Consider the following 23,511-nt stretch of genomic DNA (forward strand, 5'->3'; position numbering starts at 1 on the left):
GCAAGATTTCATGATTTTGACTTTTGAGTTGATCCTTAGATGCTTTTGAGCGTCTGAACATGTCTAATAATGATTAGGAAATAATGTAGGATGAGATTGAACCTGGAATGATCGTAGAATGAACTTTTGGGAATCTGACCTGAACTCGCCACGGCGAGCAGAGGCTCTCGCCTCACGAGTGACCCAGAAACATAGTGCCTTGTTAGGATTTTGCTACCTTTGTTGCACGAGTTTTATGAGAGTTGAACCTTGGGGTAGTATTGAGACTTAATGATGATGTTAATTATAATCTGTGGAGCTGTTTAAGATGCGTTGATGTTGATTATGATGTGATATAATGTTATACGCATTACTTGAATTATGAATGTATAATTGAGATGTTGTTGACTTGCATTTGATATTATTATGTCATGCTGTTTGTATACTGCCTATGTTGCTGTTGTTATTTAACTAAGCTGCATGAGTCGGTCTAAGTTGATGAAGATAATGAAGTTCCAAATTATTGGATTATGTAAGAGGTTGTCGATTTAAGATGTTTAAGAGGTCGAGTCCATGCATTAGCATTTCATTGTTGGGGGCTTGATGCCCTGGAGCTTTGTACTCAACACAATGGAGCTTTAGCTCAAATAGCGATGGGGGCTTGATGCCCTAGAAGTATATTAATACTCAAATAGCGATGGGGGCTTGATGCCCTGGATTGGTACCACATGCATATAAGAGGTCTAAGTTGATTAGTCACATTGTCGAGTCGAAGACGATAAGTTGCCAAGATGTTGAGCTGTGTTTCATTTATGAACTATTTATGAAGTGATATGTGATATATTATTATCCATGATGTTATTATGACGTTTCCAAGTTGTTAAATATAATTGTTGAATTATATGTTTAATATTATTGTTTTGTGAAATCTCACCCCTTCTGCTTGGAAATGTTGCTCTTCGTATGAGTAACTTGCAGGTGATCAAGAGTAGGTTGCTGGTGTTGTTGTCGTGAGTGATTTATTCCTCACTGAGTCTTAGGTTGCTCTGATACGTAACGGGAGGGGATCTTTAGTGGCTATTTCTCTTTCCTTTGCGTATATGCTATGATTATGTTGTTTAACTGAACTTATGAGATGGTTTTTATTAGGTCTGCGTGCCAAGACTTATTTACGAAGATGAACTTAATCCGCTGCGAAGTTTTGAAATAATTATGTTGAAAGATAATTTGTTAATTATCTGTTTTTATGATTTTAGAAGTGTAGCATTCTGTTATGTGTTGTTTACTCTGATAAATGGTTATGAAATTTTTAAGTTGGGACAACGGGGTGTTACACATGCGCTCCTAGTAGTCCTTGACGAAGGTGTTTATTTAAGTATCATTCAACGACTTCATCATAGGTGCACTAAGATCATTTGCGAACAAGTCGCAGTCCTCTTCCTCACAAAGACAATTGATAAGGCTTAAGTGAGGGATATCCTTCTTTGTACCTGAAGCAAACATATAGTAATGTTGGCAATCAACTCACTAACATTGATGGGTGCCCCATCAAGAATAGCAGACAGAGTAAGCAGGCGAGGCAAGGGAATGTCTTAAGTACAGGTGGTGCCCTCAAAAGTTTGCACCATAAAAGATGCCCAAGCCTTAGCATAAGGCTTAAAGTCGGCCCTCAAAAGCATATGTGACCCTCCATGCCACTTAGCATCCTCCACACACAACTGCAACAACAACTCCTCCCACTTCTCATCATTCCAATCCTTACACTCAACCATCCTCCTTTTCACATCACACTCCTCAGATGGGATAATCTCCAAAAGTCATTGATCTTCTCGGGGCTATAGTCAATCTCCCTCCCCCTCACATAAGACACATACTTCCTCCCCATGAACCGAGCATTTGCATAGAACTCAAGTGCCATGGTCTTATTGGCTTGAGGGAAGATCATGATAATCAAGGACTCCCACCCTCTCTCAGTAATAACTTGGAAGAACTCAGGGTTGGAGATGAGTTTAGGGAAATCAAACCCTCTCTCAGGGATCACCCTAATGGCACAGATGTCCTTGAAACAGTCTCTTGCAGCATCATTTTAGAACCGGTGCTTAACAGATGGTGGTGGTGCGGCGTTAGGGTTAGGTTTAACGGGAGGTTTGCGTTTGGGGGTGGTCTTGGCCTTTTTGGATGGATGGGTTTGAGTTTGGGCCTTGCCCTTGTTTCTTGTTTCAACCATGGTTAGGTTTAGGAAAAAGGTTGATGAAGGTTAGGGTTAGGCTTAGGATTTGTGGTGGAGATGATGAATTTGGGTTGGTTGTTGATGATGATGTAGGGTTATGGTGATGGTTTGGTGAATTGGAGATGAAAAGATGAAAATTTTTGGTAGAAAAAGGTTAGAATTTCGAAGGTTAGGGTTCTGGGAAAATTTTGGTAGAGTTTGGCTACTTTTGGAAGTGCATGGAATGAAAATCGTGTTGGGTATATTTATAGGTTGGAGAAATCGTGTCACGTTTGGCCAAAAACGTGTCACGATTTGGGTTTGTAACGATCAGAATTTGAAAACCACCAAAATTGTGTCACGTTTGGGCAAAAACGCATCACAATTTCACTTTTTGAAAAATTTCTTGCCTAGAAATCGTGTCACGATTTGGCCAACGTGACACAATCAGTATCATGACACCCATTTAACTTAGAATTTTTTTTAGAAGTTCAGAGGGAGTGCAAAATCGTGTCACGTTTTGCCCAAACATGTCACGATTTGCACAGTACTGGGGTTGAAATTTTTTTATTCCTCTGCTTGTTCCAGCTAAAATATTTTTGTGTTTTTGAGATTTTTGAAAGCAATAAAAATATAAAATACTACCTGCAATAAAATGATGGGTTACCTCCCACAAAGCGCTCCTTTACCGTCACTAGCTTGACTGCCAAGGACCTTAGAGGTCCGTCAGAATAAGTCCTACCCTTGCATTTGGTAGGTCGCCACCCAGATATGGCTTAACTCTCTGTCCATTTACCTTGAAACTTCGGTCACCGTCAGGTGTCATCAACTCAACAACTCCATGAGGTGACACACTTTTGATCAAGAACGGTCTAAACCACTTTGACTTGAGCTTTCCAGGAAACAACTTCAACTTGGAATTATACAACAAAACTAGTTGCCCAGAGTTAATATCCCTAGATACTAAGTTTTTGTCATGATACCTTTTAGTCATGGCTTTATAGATGAGCGCATTTTCCGCTCTAAGCCTCATCTCTTCAAGTACATTAAGTTTCAAGAGTCTTTTCTTACCAGCGGCTACTTGATCAAAGTTTAAGGCCTTGATGGCCCAATATGCTTTATGTTCTAGCTCAACTGGAAGATGACAAGCCTTCCCATAGACTAACTGATAGGGTGAGAGCCCTATATGAGTCTTAAAGGCTGTCCTATATGCCCACAGTGCGTCATCTAATTTCTTAGACCAATCCTTCCTATTTGACACAACTGTCTTTGCTAATATCTGTTTCAGCTGACGGTTTGAAACCTCTACTTGACCACTAGTTTGTGGGTGATAGGGAGTTGCAACTTTGCGCCTTATGTTATACTTTTTGAGCACATTTTCAAGAAAATTATTGCAAAAGTGCTTCCCCCCATCACTGATCAAGACTCTAGGTGTTCCAAACCTAGTTAAAATATTCTTATGTAGGAAGTTGACAACAGTCTTGGCATCATTAGCAATACATGGTGTCGCTTCAACCCATTTTGTGACGTAGTCAACACAAACAAGTATATGGAGAAAAGAGTAAAAGGAAGGGAATGGTCCCATAAAATCAATGCCCCAACAATCAAATGGTTCAATTTCAATGATTCCTGTTAGGGGCATCTCATCCTCCTAGAAATGTTACCTGTCCTTTGGCATTTATCACACCGCTTAACAAAGTCTTGGCAATCCTTGAAAAGGGTGGGACACCAGAAGCCACTTTTTAAAACTTTTGCAGCGGTTCTATCTCCACTATGGTGACCACCATAAGTTGAGCTTTGCCAGTGCCACATGATACTGTTAGCCTCCTCACCTGAAACACAACGTCTAATCAAACCGTTAGTGCTTACCTTAAACAGAGAAGGATCATCCTACAGATAGTGGTTTGCATCCTTGAAGAACTTTTTCCTCTATTGATACTCAAGGTCATCAGGAACTATATTATCGGCCTTAAAGTTCGCCATGTCAGCAAACCATGGCCTTTCTCCAATAGCAAACAGCTTTTCGTCTGAAAACTCAGCCATGATGGCTCCTTCTTTCTTTGTCACGTCGTTGTTTTCCAACCTTGAGAGGTGATCAGCCACCACATTCTCTACTCCCTTCTTATCACGAATCTCAAGATCAAACTCTTGCAACAAAAGGATCCACCTCAACAGCCGAGGTTTTGAATCCCCTTTTGTCAAGAGATACTTAAGAGCTGCATGATCTATAAAAACAATGACTTTGGAGCCTATTAGATAAGAACAAAACTTTTCCAATGCAAAGATTACTGCAAGCAACTCCTTTTCAGTTGTGGAATAATTCACTTGATTATCGTTTAAAACCTTGCTTGCGTAGTAAATTTCATGGAAAAATTTGTTCTTGCGTTGGCCTAGGACTGCACCAACATCATAATCACTTGCATCACACATAAGTTCTAAATGTAAATCCCAATTGGGTGCAATGATTATTGGTGCAGTTACCAACTTGTTTTTAATTAAAGAAAAAGCATTTAAACATTCAGCATCAAAATCAAACTCAGTTTCTTTGACTATGAGGTTACAAAGGGGCTTGGCTATTTTTGAAAAATCTTTTATAAAACGCTGATAGAAACCGGCTTGCCCCAAGAAGCTTCTCACCCCTTTAACATTAACAGGAGGGGGAAGTTTCTCTATAACCTCTATCTTAGCTTGGTCCATCTCTATGCCTTTAACAATTATTTTATGCCCCAAAATTATACCTTTAGTTACCATAAAATGACATTTTTCCCAATTTAAAACAAGTTTAGTTTCGGTGCATCTTTTAAGGACATCATCTAGATGAAACAAGCATTGATCAAAAGACTTACCAAACATGGAGAAGTCATCCATAAATACCTCGATGTTCTTCTCTATCATGTCGGAGAAGATGGAGAGCATACACCGTTGAAAGGTTGCCGGTCCATAGGGTATTATCCTATAAGCAAACACACCAAATGGATACGTGAAGGCAGTCTTCTCTTGATCTTCCGGTGCTACCGCTATCTGATTATACCCCGATTACCCATCCAAGAAACAATAAAAGGCTTCGCCAGCCAACCTCTCAATCATTTGATCCATGAACGGTAACGGAAAGTGATCCTTCCTTGTTGCAGTATTCAACCTCCGGTAGTCCATACACATCCTCCAACCAATGACAGTACGGGTGGGTATTAACTCATTTTTTTTATTAGCCACCACCATCATTCCACCTTTCTTAGGCACCACATAAACATGACTCACCCAAGAACTATCAAAGATAGGGTAAATCATACCTGCATCCAGTAACTTGAGAACTTCTTTCTTCACCACTTCTTTCATTATTGGGTTTAGTCTTCTTTGAGGTTGAAAAGCAGGTTTGTATTCCGCCTCCATGTGAATTCTATGCATGCAATAAGCTGGACTAATACCCTTCAAATCAGAAATTTTCCATCTCAAAGCTCTTTGGTTGTCCCTTAACACCCTCATCCTTGCTAAGAAAGACATACTTCAAGTGCGCATGAAGCTCTTCTAATTCTGGATTTTTTTCTTCCTCCTTGCTCAAAGTTTGCGTCCCTATAAGGTTTTCACCAACGATCTCTTCAATTTTTACCAGTTCTACCTCTTGCTTGCTTGCCTCTAGTTGTTTGACACATTCCTTAACCTCAAGGTCTTCATCATGATCACAACCATTTATAGAATTAACAATGGTCTTCTCCAAAGGTTGTGTTGGTTGAGGTTCACAGGAATTGTCTTCAACTATCCTTCAACAACATCAATTCGGTAACACTTAGGATTTTCAGCTCGGTGTTTCATGGCTTCAAAGATATTGAACACCACTTGCTCATTATGGAATCTCATCATAAGCTGCCCCATTTCAACATCAATCAAAGCACAACCTGTTGCAAGGAAAGGTCTTCCTAGAATGAGTAGCATATATTCATCTTCAGCCATATCTAAGATTACAAAATCAGCAGGAAACACTAGCTCATTAACCTTAACTAGCACATCCTCAAACACACCGAAAGGATAAGAGATTGACCGTTTAGCTAGAGTGAGGGTCATTCTTGTTGGTTTTGGCTCACCACATCCTAGCTTCTTCATCATTGAGAGGGGAATCAAGTTGATACTTGCCCCTAAATCACATAAAGCTCGACCAATATCTACCGGTTCAATGGAACAAGGAATAGTAAAAGCACTTGGATCTTTTAGCTTAGGTGGGAGTTTATTTTGGAGAATAGCATTACAATTCTCGGAAAGAGCAATGTTCTCATCATCCTTATGTCTTTTTATTCCTATCAATAGCTCTTTCATGAATTTAGCATATAATAGCATTTGATTAAGAGCTTCACCGAACGGAATGTTAACCTGAAGTCGAGAGAAAAGTTCCATGAACTTTTTGAATTGACCTTGAAATTCTAGCGCACTTGTTTTAATATGTTCTGTAAGATGTTATGGCGTTTGTAATGTTACGATTAATGTTTCAACATCACGCGATAAACAGAAATAAAAAACAAGAAAATAAAAGACAGGAAATTAAAGAACACAATGAGATTGTTGACCTAGTTCGGTGACAAACACACCTACTCTGGGGGCTGCCAAGCCAGGAAGGAAATCCACTAGTGTAGTCCTTATTCAATAGCTCTCAACAAACTCCTCGTTTACACTATATGACCTAGGACCTACCCGTATTAACTTCAACCTATGAACTCCTAGATCTAAGATCATGCCTCACTATCCTAATGGTCAGTCACAGTCTCTGTGACCTATCAGACCTAAACCAAAACAAAGTAGAAGTTACCTTCCAACACAAACAACTATCACCGTGTTTCACAACTTTGGTGTAGTACAAAGGAGTAATCAATACTCACACACAGTCCTAACAAGTATCACAGACGATACAAGAAAGAACACACAATAGATTCTAAACTTGCATCACAAACGATACAAGAGCAGAATACATGAAGAGTTAAACCCTAAAAATCTAAACTTTTAGAATGATGGCTTGAATAATCAATTAGGTCTTGAAGTATTTCTTATATACTAAAGCAGCTTGGGCTAAATAATTCATTGGGCTTCAGCAAGATGCAGATCGGTTCAGCTTAATCTGCAAAACAAGAATCAGAAACAAATTTGGGAAGTCCTAAAATGTTGGAACATTTATAGGATCGTTCCAAACAATAATAAATATTTCCTAAAATATAAAATACACTTTAGAAATATTCCACAACTGATTCTTAGAAGATATGCGTGTTGTTTGATCAATAAGTTAAGGAAATATTGTTTCCTTAAACAATAAAGGGCGCGCGTACAAACAGGCGAGAACCCAGGCACACTGAACTGTGTCAGGATGTTGGAGCATCGTATCCAACATCTTCCAGAGACGCCTAAACACATGTTGGAACATTGGTTTCAACTTACACAACAAGGATATTTGTTTTAGCAACAATGCAGCCAATACAAATACCCAACAATCTCCCCCTTTGGCAAATTTTTGGCTAAAACAAATTAATGCCAATACTTATAAAACAGAGGGATACAAAAGACCATTTCTCCAAACGCATAAACCCATACCTATGAAGAAATAGAAAGCACACAAAATCCAAAGAGATACCTTATATACACTTCCTCAAGTTATCACGAACACATATTCAAGAAGAAGTAGCAGACAGTATCACTCTAGAGATAGTAAGAGAGTGCATACATAGAATACCTCATGAGTCTTCAATCTCAGCATCAGCTGGTAGAGGTATTACACTTGATCAGAGACATACAACATCGAATTAGATAAAGGCATAGTCTCACAAGAGCAGAGGAAAAATAAATTTTTATGCTACACTCAGGGAAAAAGAATTTCCACACACATTAGGATGTTCCAGCATCAATTAGCACATAGAGCAGATGAGAAATCCTATGGTACAAAAAGGAAGAGAACTTCCCAACAGACAGGAGTACCTGCCACACATAGAGGTAAGGAAAAACAAGTTTCCAAACCTACAGAATAGGATGTTAAAACAACCTATGCCACATCAGACAGGATCACCTATAACACATAGAAGCAAGGGAAAAAAAATAAATTTCTCATACTTATGGAGCACTATCACTAACACCATAAAGAAGCAAGGGAAAAAGATTCCCACACTTACAAGTGACATGCTTGGATGTCTTTAGAGTACTGTCACTACACATAGAGAAGCAAGGGAAAATAAATTCCCATACTTACAAGTGACAGACATGGATGTTTAAACCTTTGATCTGAAATCCTGTCAAACAGCTTGGACTAGTGCAAGCACACAAAAAAGTATCACTCCCCCTGAATATGAGAATATATGAGTGACTAACATGAATATTCCACTACTCCCCTTGAATACATGCATACATATAACTCCTAATGCATAGATAAAATAACTTCAGGATTTGGGCATAAAATCTTTCAAGGAATATTTCCTAAGCTAGCAGACAACAGTCCTAAGCTAGCAGACCTGTCAAAGGTCACACAAACAATCAGACTTTTAAAAGTCATACACATAGACATGTTCCAAAAAATAGCAGCAGCAGGGAACATGAACACTTAAATTCCTGAGAAAAATAAATTCTCAGAACCACATAGAGATGTTTTCGCACAAGTGCTAACATCTACACTAGTCTTCTTAGACATGTTCCAACATTCTAGAGAACATCAGCAAGGAACATGTACACAATAATAGAAGTTGAGAAAAAAAAATTCTCAGACATAATAAAGATGTTGTAACATATGTAACAACATCTACACCACCTGAAAATAGTTGCAAAAGCAAAAACATGCATACAGGCATAACAGAGTAATCAGGCATACATAGTTGCAAAATGGATGCAGACACATAGATACATGCAGAAGCACATATACAGATACTGGCATAAGGAGTATAGATATACCATTTTTCTCCCCCTTTTTTAGCCACAAAATATGCCACACATATCAGGAGTACTTTAGCAATATACCCCACTAATCAAAGACGTGCAAACAGTAGAGATTAGACAGCACGTCTCACAACACAGATGATCAAAACTCCTCATGCAGGCAAATTCCCAACTTGCCCCTTAGTTTTTCAAATGTTTAGCATCTAAGGCTTTGGTGAAAATGTCTGCTAACTGCTCCTCTGTGTCAACATGCTCAAGTGTCACAACATTTTCTTCAACAAGATCTGTGATGAAATGATGTCTGATATCAATGTGCTTTGTTCTGCTATGTTGAATAGGATTTTTGGAAATGTTGATAGCACTTAGGTTTTCATAGTATAAAGTTAGAACATCTTGTTCAACATTATACTCCTTCAGCGTCTACTTCATCAAAACCAGTTGAGAACAACTACTCCCAACTGCTATGTATTCAGCTTCAATAGTAGACAGAGACACACAATTTTGTTTCTTAATAAACTAGGAAATCAGATTATTTCCTAGAAAGAAACATCCTCCAGAGGTACTTTTTCTGTCATCAGCACTTCCTGCCCAATCAGCATCACAATAACCCATCAGCTTAGAGTCTTCACTGTATGAGTATAAGATCCCATAATCACTTGTACTATTGATGTATTTTAGTATCCTCTTCACTTGAGTAAGATGACTCATCTTTGGTTCAACTTGATACCTTGCACATCCACCTACATCAAAAGTAATGTCTGGCCTACTTGCAGTAAGATATAGTTAACTCCCAATCATGCTTCTGTACATGCTTTGATCAACAAATATACCACTTTCATCCTTTGTCAGTTTCAAGTGAGTGGCAGCTGGAGTTCTTTTGTGTCCACCATTATCCAAGCCAAATTTCTTCACAATGTTCTTGGCATATTTGCTCTGAGAAATGAAGATTGTATTTCCATTTGTTTAACCTGAAGTCCAAGGAAATAGGTCAATTCACCAACTAAGCTCATCTCAAACTAATATTGCATTTGCTGAATGAAATGTTGAACCATCTTATTCGATATTCCACCAAAAACATTGTCATCAACATATATCTGGGCAATCATCGGTCTACCATTGTCATCTTTTACAAACAAAGTCTTGTCTGTACCACCTTTCCTGTACCCTTGACCAACAAGAAATTGAGTCAATCTCTCATACCAAGCCCTAGGTGCTTGCTTTAAACCATATAGAGCTTTCTTCAATCTATACACATGATTGGGAAAGCTGGGATCAATAAATCCTTTAGGTTGTTCAATAAACTTCTTCATTCAAGTACCCATTCAGAAAGGCACTCTTTACATCCATTTGAAATAGCTTAAAATTGAGAATACATGATACATCTAGCAACAGCTTATCGATTCCAACCTAGCAACATGAGCAAAAGTCTCATCAAAATCTAGACCTTCTATTTGAGTGTAGTCTTGAGCTACTAGTCTTGCCTTATTCCTGGTTACAGTACCATTTTCATCAGACTTGTTCTTGTAGATCCACTTAGTACCTATTACATTTATACCTTCAGGTCTTGGAACCAAATCCCACACTTCACTTCTTTTGAATTGATTTAGTTCTTCTTGCATTGTTTCAATCCAAAACTCATCAGTTAGGGCTTCTTTGACATTCTTTGGTTCAATCTTAGACAAAAAACAAGAGTTGGCAATGACTCCAATTAATCTTCTGGTTGTGATTCCTTGATCAGGATTCCCAATTATTAGGTCTTGAGGATGATTCTTTAGTACTCTAGTAGAGGGACCTTTAGAAGTGGACATCTGATCTTGCTCATCTTCTTCTATTTCTTCCTTTTCAGGTTCAACTTCATTCACCTGGACAAGTGCATTTGTTTCCTGAATAGATGTTTCAACATCAGGATCACCATCAGGGACTTTTTCTTTAGGCACATCATCTATCAAAACATTAATGGACTCCATTATAGTTTTTGTTTTGAGATTAAAAACTCTATAAGCTCTGTTGTTTGTGGAGTAACCAAGAAAAATTCCTTCCTCACTCTTTGGATCCATCTTCCTTCTGTAATCTCTATCAGACAAAATGTAGTACTTACTACCAAACACATGAAAATATTTGACAGTAGGTTTTCTTCCCTTCCATAGCTCATAGAGAGTTGTTATGGTGCCTGTTCTTAGAGTTACCCTGTTGTGAATGTGACAAGCTGTGTTCATAGCTTCAGCGAAACGATAAGGTAAGTGTTTAGCATGAAGCATGACTCTTGCAGATTCTTGAAGAGTCTTGTTCTTTCTCTCAACCACACCATTTTGCTGAGGAGTTATAGGTGAAGAGAATTCATGTTTGATTCCCTCTTCTGAACAATATTCATCAAATCTAGAGTTTTCAAATTCAGTTCCATGATCACTCCTGATTCTAATAATGCCACAACCCTTTTCTCTCTGTAGTTGTGTACACAATTCTTTAAACACATCAAAAGTGTCTGATTTTTCTCTAATAAAGTTTACCCAAGTGAATCTAGAGAAATCATCGACAACAACAACAACATACCTTTTACTTCCAATACTCTCAACATGCATAGGCCCCATCAGATCCATGTGCAGAAGTTCAAGAACTTTGGAGGTTGCTTGATGTTCCAACCTTGGATGGGACATTCTGGTTTGCTTGCCAATCTGACATTCACCACATATGTTGTCTTCAAAATCTTTAAATTTGGTAGTCCTCTGATAGCATCTGAAGATAAAGCTCTTTTCATTCCTTTTAGATGTAGATGACCCAACCTTTGATGCCACAACTTGATCTCTTCTTCTTTGCTCAAGAGACAGGCTGAGATAAATGCTTCTTCTTGTGATACCCAAAGATAACAATTGTCCTTGGACCTTGTACCTCTCATTAGTACTTCTCCTTTTTCATCTGTAATCTGACATTCAAGCTTGGTGAAGTTTACTTGTAGTCCCAGGTCACACAACTGACTTATGCTAATTAAATTGGCTGTCAAACCTTTAACTAGCAGCACATCATCAACTCTTGGCAAACCCTGTTTGATCAGGTTACCAATTCCCACAATTTTTCCTTTAGCTCCATCACCAAAAGTAACATAGCTGGTAACATAAGGTCTCACATCTTCTAGGTATTTATCAACCCCAGTCATATGTCTTGAACATCCACTGTCAAAGTACTAGTCTTCCATAGATGATGATCTTAGAGATGTGTGAGAAATTAAACTTGTATTGATACTTATGTGGGTCCATCTTTTCTTATAAGATCTCTGCTGAAATTGATTTGACTCACTGTGAAGCTTGAAATAGTAAGGTCTAATATGACCCTTCCCTTTACAGTGATCACACACCCAAGAATCTGATTTCTTCTTAGTTTGATGTTCCTTTAAATGTTTGAACATCTGGTCGCTCCTGGTTGAATCTGCAGTCATCAAACCAATCTGTTCTTCCATATACTTAAGTTGAGAGCCAAGTCTTGACACTTCATCATTGAGTTCTAAGGTATGAGATAGATTGTCAAATCTTTCGTCCTTCAGTTGAGCAATTTCTTTTACCTGTTCTTTAACCTTTTGAGTTAACTCAGTATTCTTTGTAATTAGGTCATAGTAGGATAAGGCAAGCTCATCATAAGTCATCTCCTCTTCACAAGACTCAGTGTCTGACATAATTCTACCAGTTAAGGCAGAGACATGATTTGCAGATTCAGCTTTCACTTCATCATCTGAGTCATCCTCATCTGACCATGAGACAACTAGACTTTTCTTTTGTTTCTTCTGAAAAGTAACACATTCTGTTCTGATATGGTCATATCTTTCACATTCATGACATTGAACACCTTTGTATTGAGAGTTCTTCTCATTAGACCTTACCATCTTCTCTTCACTGGGTTGATTGTCAATGTTGGGTCTGATGTTCTGACCATTGGGTCTGGACCTTCTATCAAACTGTTTGAAGATTCTCTTGAACTGCCTTCCAAGTAGAGCCAGAGACTTAGTCATGTCTTCGTCATCTTCTTGATTTACTTGTAACTCATCAAGCTCTACACTAGATGCAAAAACAATCCCTTTACCCTTCTTATCATTCTTACTATTGACAGTTATTTCAAAATATGTGATAGTTTTGCTTATATTCACTTATAATTTTGGGAGTAATATTATTAGCAATTACAGATGAGTTTGACTCTTTGAAAGGTTGTTGAGCTCATTTTTGTTTATAAATAGCTATTTTTTATGTTATTTGATTTACATTTTATATCATTGAAATGGTTGTGATTTTTTTTATTATAAATTAAATTTAATATATTAATTTAAAAAAAAAATCTGTCACCCCGTACAAAAATTGGCTAGCTTCGCTGCTAATGCAACCACAAGAGCGTCCACGTAAAACTTTTCACAAAATCGTAACAACAAGAAAATTTATACGCCAATATACAATCATATCACATTTAGACTCACAATTCATTATAATGTAGGAAGCACTAACTTTTATTAGTAAAATTGTAATATTATTTTTACATCTCAATAATATTTTTTTTGTTCATCTCTCAATTATGCCTTGGCTTCAACTCATCATAAATAAGACTCTTGAATTTGTACTTCAAATTCTCCAACACAATAACATCATAGAAGTCAACATGGTCCTTGTAACCAGCTCCAATTTTAAGGTGGTAGAATGTCCCTACCTCATCTATGAGAGTCTTTGTCTCGCCACTGGAGATACTCTTCAACTTATAGTCTTTATGAGATGGCACATCAATCTCAGCAACAGCATAGGTAGCAATATCAATCACATGTTTATCGTTGAGATGCTTGATAGGATTCCATTGACTAGAGAGAGCTTGATTTCTCACAATTGTAGAGGTCAAGAGAACAACAAGGAGAAAAACAATAAAGTGAAGTCTCATGATTCTCAAATCGTAATTGTTGGTGTGGTTTAGCCTTGTCCATTAGGTTCTTATTTATATTGCACATAAGTTAATTATTTTTACGTTTATTCAATTAATGATGTATGTGGTCCATAATATGAACTATATACAACATTAATTTAATAAATCTAAAAAGTCAAATTTACTTATAATTAATAAAGGAATGAGTATGTTCTTAAAGAAAAAGTTAATTAAGTATGCTTATGCAAAGGTGAAAACAATTGTCACTTTTTCTTTTTGACCAATATAAATGAGCCTAATTGATGACCGTTTATTAATTAGTCCTTTGTTATTAATTATAAACAAATTTAATTTTTTAGATTCATTCAATTAATGATGCATGTGGTCTGTAATATGAATCACATACAACATTAATTAAATAAACCTAAAAAGTCAAATTTACTTCTAATTAATAAAGGAAGGAGTATGTTCTTAAAAAAAAATGTTAATTAAGTATGTTTATGCAAAGGTGAAAACAACTTGTCACCTTTTCTTTTTGACCAATATAAATGAGCCTAATTGATGACCGTTTAATTAATTATAAATAAATTTAATTTTTTAAGTTCATTCAATTAACGATGTATGTGGTCCGTAATATGAACCACATACAACATTAATTGAATAAACCTAAAAAGTCAAATTTACTTATAATTAATAAAGGAAGGAGTATGTTCTTAAAAAAAAAAAAAGTTAATTAAGTATGCTTATGCAAAGGTGAAAACAACTTGTCACTTTTTTCTTTTTGACCAATATAAATGAGCCTAATTGATGATCGTTTAATTAATTAATCATCTGTTATTAATTATAAACAAATTTAATTTTTTAGGTTCATTCAATTAATGATATATGTGATCCGTAATATGAATCACATACAACATTAATTAAATAAACCTAAAAAGTCAAATTTACTTCTAATTAATAAAGGAAGGAGTATGTTCTTAAAAAAAGAAATGTTAATTAAGTATGCTTATGCAAAGGTGAAAACAACTTGTCACTTTTTCTTTTTGACCAATATAAATGAGCCTAATTGATGAGCGTTTAATTAATTATAAATAAATTTAATTTTTTAAATTCATTCGATTAATGATGTATGTGATCTGTAATATAAACCACATAAAACATTCATTGAATAAACCTAAAAAGTTAAATTTACTTATAATTAATAAAGGAAGGAGTATGTTCTTAAAAAAGAAGTTAATTAAGTATGCTTATGCAAAGGTGAAAACAACTTGTCACATTTTCTTTTTGACCAATATAAATGAGCCTAATTAATGACCGTTGCCCAAAATATTGTTTTTAAACAAAAAAGAAAATTACCAGAATAACTTCTTTTGACTATAATTATTGGAATAGCTTTTTTTTTTACCAGTTTATTGGAATAGCTATTTTCCTTCCTTTATTTATTTATTTTAAACAACGCAAAATAAAATACACTAAACTAAAAGATATCATACCATTAACGAAGAGTGCAAGCCGAAATAAAGGGTCCGTTTGTTTTATATTTTAAAAAGTTAGATTTTTCTATGTATTTTTAAAAATGATTTTTTTTTTTTTAGAAATTTACTCAAAAATAGTAGAAGTTATTTTATACTTATTTAGCGTAAGTTATAAATGCTTTTCTTATTCTTCTCCATGTCTATGATGAACATGAGTGAGTAGACTTCTTTTCTCTTGGGATTGTTGGATAAGTTTTAATGACATAATCCTAATCAAATCAAGTTATTAACCCTAGTCTTATGTAACCCTAATCTCTAATCTAACTTCACCGTTTTAACATGAATTAACAATTATCAAACTGTGGAAACGAAAGTGGAGGGTTTGATAATTGTTAATCCATCATCTCAAATATCAATTCATAAAATGAAAGTGGAGCTTTGATATTCGAACAAGTGAATTTAGACAAGGATTGCAAAGGCAGCGAAATAGTCTTTGCAGTCTTTGAGACATATAGTTTCGATCTTCAAGGGAACTAATAGTAATCAAGTCAGCGAAATAGGCTTGGTTATTAAAGGAACAAAAATCTAATAGTAATCAAGTCGGCGAAATAGGCTTGGTTGCTAGATAAATTGTCTTTAGAAGTTAGGTCTAACATAAGGTTCTAGGTTTAATAGTTTGGTTTGAGAATGACTTGTCATTAAGATGAACCAATGATCCCAAGGCCCTTTTTATATTATTATCTTTTCAATCGTTTGAAAACCCCAACTTTGCAACTTGATTATCTTCTAATCATCAACAAAAGTTAATTAAATTTAACAACTCCCTCTCGGAACGATACTCTTATTTTACTACTCCGATAGAACCGTACACTTGCGGTTTTATCTCATCACATATAAAACTCTCCAGTCAATAAATCACTTTGTCGAAGTAACGACTGCGGGTAGCCTATCCCACCACAGTGAAACGCACTTCGCCTCAAAACCTCGCATTTCAAAAGTGAGCAACAAAACAAGTTGAACACTAAGAGCATACGAATTGTTGCAGTCTGTGAAACACACAAGATAGATAGTTCGCTCTCAACAAATTCTTTAAACTGTATACAAAAGCCTCACACAGTGAGCAAATCATTATACTTGAAAATAAAACATGCATTTTCAAACAAGTGTAATTGAGAATAAAACAATTATATTGCAAAAAAGTGCTAAAACTACGAAGGGTGCACAATGTCATTACAGGCATGGTTGTTAAACAAGATAATAAATTACAAGGCCTCATCAGGCCTGGGCTTCATCAACATGCCCATTGTCTTCCTCAAGGTCAGGAGGCGGAGAGATCACCCCATCTTTCACTTCGCTAAGGGGATGAATTCCTTCGACACTCAGGTCGACATCCGGGTTCACCACCTTCAGCCGAGCCACCGCCCGATCAAAGCCAAGCTTGACACCGTCCACCAAGCTTCCTTCCAGCTCACCAATCCTGTCCACAAGATCAGCACGCCTCAGGACAACAGTTTCTTCCGTCTCATCATCCCTAGGGAGGTCTGCCTTCTTCAAAGTCTCCTCCAAAGACGCCTTCTCCTCAGCCAGCTTCCGGGAGGAACCAACCGCTTGCTCAAGAGCAGTCTGAGCCTCCACCAATTGACCCTCCTTAGCAGTGATTTGGCGATCACGCTCCTTAGTAACAGACCTCTTGCTCCCTTGATCATCTTCAAGAGCAGCAACCTTAGCAGTCAAAGTATCCCTGTCCTACGACAATGCGATATCCCGGATTTCATATTCCAGCGAAAAATTGTTTAGGGCCACTGCCACCTCCAGAGCCTTCATCGTAGCAATAGCTCCATCTGCTATTGCCTTACTCCGGCCAGCTGGACCAAGGTCTTGAATAATCCTCAGCTCGGAATCATCCAAGAAAAGGGTGGAATAGGGACCACACTGATTCGGCTCGGACCAAACCCTCGGAAGCTGGAGGAAGTCTCCTCTCTCAGAGCGAACGAGACATGCTCTGATGGGCGTGACCAGCTGCTTGGAAGGCGTTCACACCTTTTGCTTCTTCGCAGGCTCTTGCACCAGCTCTTCGGGAGGGTACTCACCTTCCAAGTCCACCACTGAACCTGAGGACGAGCCAACTCCAGAGCCGGCTATGAGATACTCCAGAGATTGAACGTTCTTCCGCCGCTTCTTGGCGGATATCTTCTTGTGGGCCGCGTTCACATAGGCTCCCAAGTCTTTCATCTTTTCTGCAAAACAAAGAAAATGAAGAAATCTTCAGATCTGAGAAATAACAGACAAATAGGCAAAATGGTTTAACAAAGAGGGGAAGAAATAAACTACCAAGTTAATCTCCAGAGTTTTTGGATGTCAACAACTCATGGGTATTGATGAGGCGGGGCTCTGTTACTTGGGTGTCCCATCCGCACTCCTCAATGGCTTTCCCCGTTTGTCAGTTTTAATCCTCCGCGGAAGAGACTAAACAAACGCCCAAAGTTGTTGGCATATATCTATCTCCTCGTCGAGAGGTTGGTAACAGTCCGACCAAAGTCTTTCGGCTCATAACGGAAGTGGTCCTAAGACCAGCACAAGGGGAAAGAATGACGGCATTCCTCAACACCATCCTTCGCAGCCTCAAACAGAGTGTCCAAAGCAGCTGCACTCCTCGTTCAAACCAAGAAGAAACGTTCCTTGAAACTCCGCACCTTCCCAGCAAATACCTCAAACATCTTATGGGTTTGTCGGAAAGAAACCCAATCCGTACCTCTTTGTATAGTAAAGAAGGAAAAAGAAGACATTTTTGGAAGCAGGGAGGTGGAGGTAATCACACAACAACTCAAAAGCCCTCATAAAGGCATAAGAGTTTGGATGAATCTGTGAAGGGGATAGCTTAGTCCAGCCAAGCATCTCTCGCTGAAACTCAGAGAAAGGGAGCCGAAAACTCATGTCTTTGAAAACCACTTCATACATGGGAAAGACATGGTTTTCGTACTCCGAGCACACCCGGTCAGAGGTGCTTGGAAGCATCAGCTCCCAATCTTCCGTGTTGTCGATGGGCCCGAAGGAGATCTCTCAGACACATAGACCTTTGACGGTCTTGCAGAAACCTTTGACGGTTTAGATATAGGTGACGACCTTGAAGTGAAATGGTACCACATGCATATATGTGTCGGTCTAGGTACACATCATGCATGAGTCTTATTGGTGAATGGTGATTGGTAATTGTGCATGATTGGAGATTTACCCGTATGTTGGGATTTGAGATTCATCTATGTTGATGTAATAATTGATTCATGACATGTATATTTGGTGTACTCTGGTTTATATTCCGCTGCGACTGTTGAAGTTTATATACATGTTTATGGTTTTGAATTTTGTGTGATGACGTAGCCTCTATTTCTTGAATAAATGTATTATTCGCATGTTTAATTGCTTTAATAGAAATAGTAGTGTTACACAACTCACAAAGCGAACTTCCTTATACGGCCAGCTATGAACGATCAAATGTGCCCGCACTTAAGTCATCACTCTTCATCAAGAGCAACGGCTTGGGGGGCTACTGTTCTGGACCGGCCAAAAGGATCTTTGGCCCATTTACTTAGGCCCAATACAATCCAAAGCCAAAACACCACGTTTGGCAAAGTTACTTGCGACACACCCCTTTCCCACAAGGGGGGTGCACGGAGCAAGCGAGACTGGTTCAAGCGAACCACAACGTCTCTCTACACGTTCCCGCAATAAACACTCTGGCGGTTACACTTCCCATGATTTCCTAATCGCCAGAGTCAGGTGTGCCACTACAACGGCTCTGCAGCTGTAACACCCCGTTTTCCCAATATACAAATTTCTTAAACATTTATCAGAGTAAAAACCATAAACGGGATATCACATAGAAACGTAATCAAAAAAACAGTTAAATAATAATTTAACTTTCACATAATATCTTAACATAGCAGCGGAATATTAGTTCAGAAATCATAAATCAGTTTTGGCACGTAGGTCCCATCAAAACAATTCATATCGTAATCCATAACATGATAAAAATAACATATTAATCACGTAAGAGAATGAAGCATGTATAACATTAAACCCCATCCCGTTACGTATCAGAGCGACCTAGACGACACAGAGGAGGCAAGGCCACTCACGACGGCAACTGCACACTAAGCACGATCACCTGCAAGTTACCCATACGAAGGGCAACATTTTCAAGCAGAAGGGGTGAGATTTCATAACAAAATAACATTAATCAATGTAATTGCGAATCATAAATTAACATCATAATCATTTCTTTAACAACATTGCATAATTGCTAAACGGTTATCACGTAATCACATATCCAATTATCATGAACAACATAACATAATTGATAAACACTTATCACGTAATCACATATTCAATCATTATCAACAAGGCATCTTAATCATGACAATGTGACAATGCTCTTAGACTCCTTATATGCATGTGGTACCAATCGTCATCATAAGTATTAATATACTTTAATCGTGCGGAGGACAAAGCTCCTAATAAACGTGGTGAGGACTAAGCTCAATGATATGCTATGCATGGACTCTTAACAACAAAACACCGTAATCAACATATCAACATGCATCCAATAATTTGGAGCTAAACTTCATCATATACCATATGCACTTAGTTAAATAACGGAAGCAGCATAAACAAGTCACATAACAAGATGATATCATTATATCAATAGCAAATCATTTGCATCATAATTAACTTTCATATCTTACATGATTGCACAATACATTAATCATGCTCAATTAACGACAACATGTCTTAAAAAGGCTTTACAGATTGCATTAAACGTCATCATTAGGTTTCATTACCAATTAGGGGTTCACTCTTGATCAACTCGTGCGACACAGATCGCACAAACACTCAAGCAACTACATTCTGGTTGTGCTCGCGAGGCGAGAGTTCTTACTCGCCATGGCGAGTACCACTCATCTCCCAAACTAGTGTTGTTCTGGGTTCAATCTGATCCTACATTCATTCCGAATCCATGCTAGGTATGTTCAGGCACTCAAAGACACTCAAGGTCCAACTAAAAGATCGAAAACACAAAATCTAACATGCTCTCTGCCTAAGCTCGCGAGGCGAGGGAGGGTTGTTCGCCGTGGCGAGCGATACCAGAATCACTCGCGAGGCGAAGGGAAAGGGCTCGCGTGGCGAGCGAGAAGTTCATCACTCGCGAGGCGAGGATCATCCCTCGCCAAGGCGAGCGATGAGTAGAAGCTCGGGCAGAATACGGGTTTTCTCGAAAATCCATCAAATAACATGGTTCAAAGCCTAATATTGATTCCATAATCCATCCTAAACATGTTCTAAGGTTATAGGACGGTTTCTACATCAATCTAATCAAGTTTTACCGTTTGATCATCAATTTTTAGGGTTTTGACCTAATTCCAAAACTTTTCTAAATCAATCCTAACTTTGTCAATTAATGATCAGAATTACAACAATCAACGTTATTGAATTATTAGTCTCACCCTTACCTTGTATGAAGAAATCGCAGCTCTCTCTCTTGGTTTCTCTTCTCTTGGCTTTTTCTCCCTTTTTCTCCAAAAACATACGTACAACAATGTTTTTCTAAAAACTAGGTCTAACCTTTTTATATCTCCTCTTAATTACTTATCTTATCTCACTTTCTCCCCTAAAACTATCTAAAATATCAAAACAGCCCTCAACTAAATATTTTATATTATTTTCAAATCTTTATTCTATTTAACAATAAAATAAATCCCTTAATCTTATCAAATCTTCCAAAACTCATAACTTATCACGTCATCAATCAAATCACCAAAATCGTCGCAAATCATCAAAACATATCAAAATCATGCATATATTATATAATTATAATATAATCACCTAAACTCGATTAAATAAACGATTAAACGAAAGTGGGCGTTACAACTCTCCCCCACTTAAAAGGTTTTCGTCCTCGAAAATTTACCTCAAGCAAACAACTCTAGATAAGACTCCAGCATCTTACTCTCAAGCTCCCACGTCAAGCTTTCACCAGTCGCTCCCGTCCAAACGACTCTCATGAGAGGTATCTCCTTGCCTCTCAACGTCTTCACTTTACGATCATCAATCCTCACCGGTAAAGTCTCTACCGTAAGGTTGTCTCTAACTTGCACATCGTCACTTTGGATTACATGAGATGGATCCGGAACATACTTTCGAAGTTGCGACACATGGAAAACGTTGTGCAAATTCGAAAGATGCGGCGGTAAACCCACTCGGTAAGCCACCGTTCCAACTCTTTCCAATATCTGATATGGACCAATGAACTTCGGGGTCAACTTCTTTGACTTCAAAGCACGTCCTACACCAGTCATAGGAGTGACTCTCAAAAATACGTGGTCTCCTTCCTGAAACTAAGGATCTTTTCTACGCTTATCATGATAACTCTTTTGTCGACTCTGCGACGCTTTCATTTTCTCTTGAATCATCTGAACTTTCTCAGTAGTTTGCTGAACAATCTCTGGTCCTAAGACCACTCTTTCACCTGACTCAAACCAACACAACGGAGTTCTGCATCTCCGACCATATAAAGCCTCGAAAGGTGCCATTCCAATACTTGAGTGATAACTATTATTGTAAGTGAACTCGATCAACGGAAGATGACTATCCCAAGTTCCTCCTTGCTCAAGAACACAAATCCTCAACAAATCCTCTAGCGACTGAATAGTCCTCTCCGACTGACCATCTGTCTGCGGATAATACGCCGAACTCAACCTCAACTTCGAACCCAAAGCCTCTTGCAAACTTTTCAAAAATCTAGAAGTAAATCATGGATCTCTATCTGACACAATGCTCGAAGGAACACCATGCAACCTCACGATCTCCTTGATATAAATCTCTGCCAACTGGGCAACAGGGAAACTAATATTAATCGGTAGAAAATGAGCCGACTTCGTCAATCTATCAACAATAATCCAAATTGCGTCGTTCCCTCTAGGAGTATTCGGGAAACTCGTCACAAAATCCATGGATATACTATCCCATTTCCATTATGGCACATCTAAAGGTACCATCATTCCAGCGGGCTTCTGATGCTCAACTTTCGATTTCTGACAAACTAAACAGGAATACACAAACTGTGCGACATCTCGTTTCAAACCAGACCACCAGAAAATCTTCTTTAAATCATGATACATCTTCGTAGCTCCCGGATGAATACTCAAGCTACTTCTATGACTCTCTTCTAGGATCATCTTCTTAATCTCTTCATTGTCTGGGATACAAATTCTTCCTCGGAATCTCAACACACCTTGATCATCGATTTTAAAATCACTGTCTTCAGTCTGATCTCTAGCAACCAACAAGTCCACAAACTTTACATTAACTCTCTGTGCTTCCTTGATACTTTTCAGGAATTCACTATCAATCTTCAGCATACCCAGTTTCACACTCTGAGGTGACCATTCGCAAACCAAACTTATATCTCTAAACTGTTCAAGCAATTCGAACTCTCTGACCATCATAGCGGACATATGCAATGTCTTCCTACTCAAGGCATCTGCAACAACATTAGCTTTACCTGGATGATAATTCAAACCAAAGTCATAATCTTTCAACAATTCAAGCCATCTTCGCTGTCTCATATTCAATTCCTTCTGATCGAACAAATACTTCAAACTCTTGTGATCACTAAACACCTCAAATCTCGAACCATACAAGTAATGTCTGCATATCTTCAATACAAAGACTACGGCCGCCAACTCGAGATCATGCGTAGGATAATTCTTCTCATGAACTCTCAACTGTCTTGAAGCATAAGCTACCACTTTACCTTCTTGCATAAGCACACCTCCTAAACCCAACTTGGACGCATCACAATATACCACAAAAGGTTCATCTGACTTCGGCAAAATTAACACTGGAGCAGTCGTCAAACGCTTCTTCAATTCACTGAAACTGTTCTCACAATGGACGTCCCACACAAAAGTTTTACCTTTACAAGTCAACTGCGTTAGCGGAAGAGCTAACTTAGAAAACCCTTCAATAAACCTTCTATAGTAACCAGCTAAACCCAAGAAACTTCTAATCTCA

General features: G+C 37.9%; 1 protein-coding gene across 1 annotated transcript; it reads right to left on the bottom strand.

Moving 5' to 3' along the window:
* Nucleotides 1-5,621: 5,621 nt before the first annotated feature.
* Nucleotides 5,622-6,574, bottom strand: LOC112420817 (uncharacterized). The gene is made up of 2 exons (XM_039832656.1): nt 6,054-6,574; nt 5,622-5,946 (listed from the first exon to the last, which is right to left on the bottom strand). The coding sequence occupies exons 1-2, from the start codon at nt 6,572-6,574 to the stop codon at nt 5,622-5,624; spliced, it is 846 nt and encodes a 281-aa protein (XP_039688590.1).
* Between the last annotated feature and the right edge of the window lie 16,937 nt (nt 6,575-23,511).

Source organism: Medicago truncatula, chromosome 4, assembly GCF_003473485.1.
Source record: "Medicago truncatula cultivar Jemalong A17 chromosome 4, MtrunA17r5.0-ANR, whole genome shotgun sequence".
Taxonomy (NCBI): Eukaryota; Viridiplantae; Streptophyta; class Magnoliopsida; order Fabales; family Fabaceae; genus Medicago; species Medicago truncatula.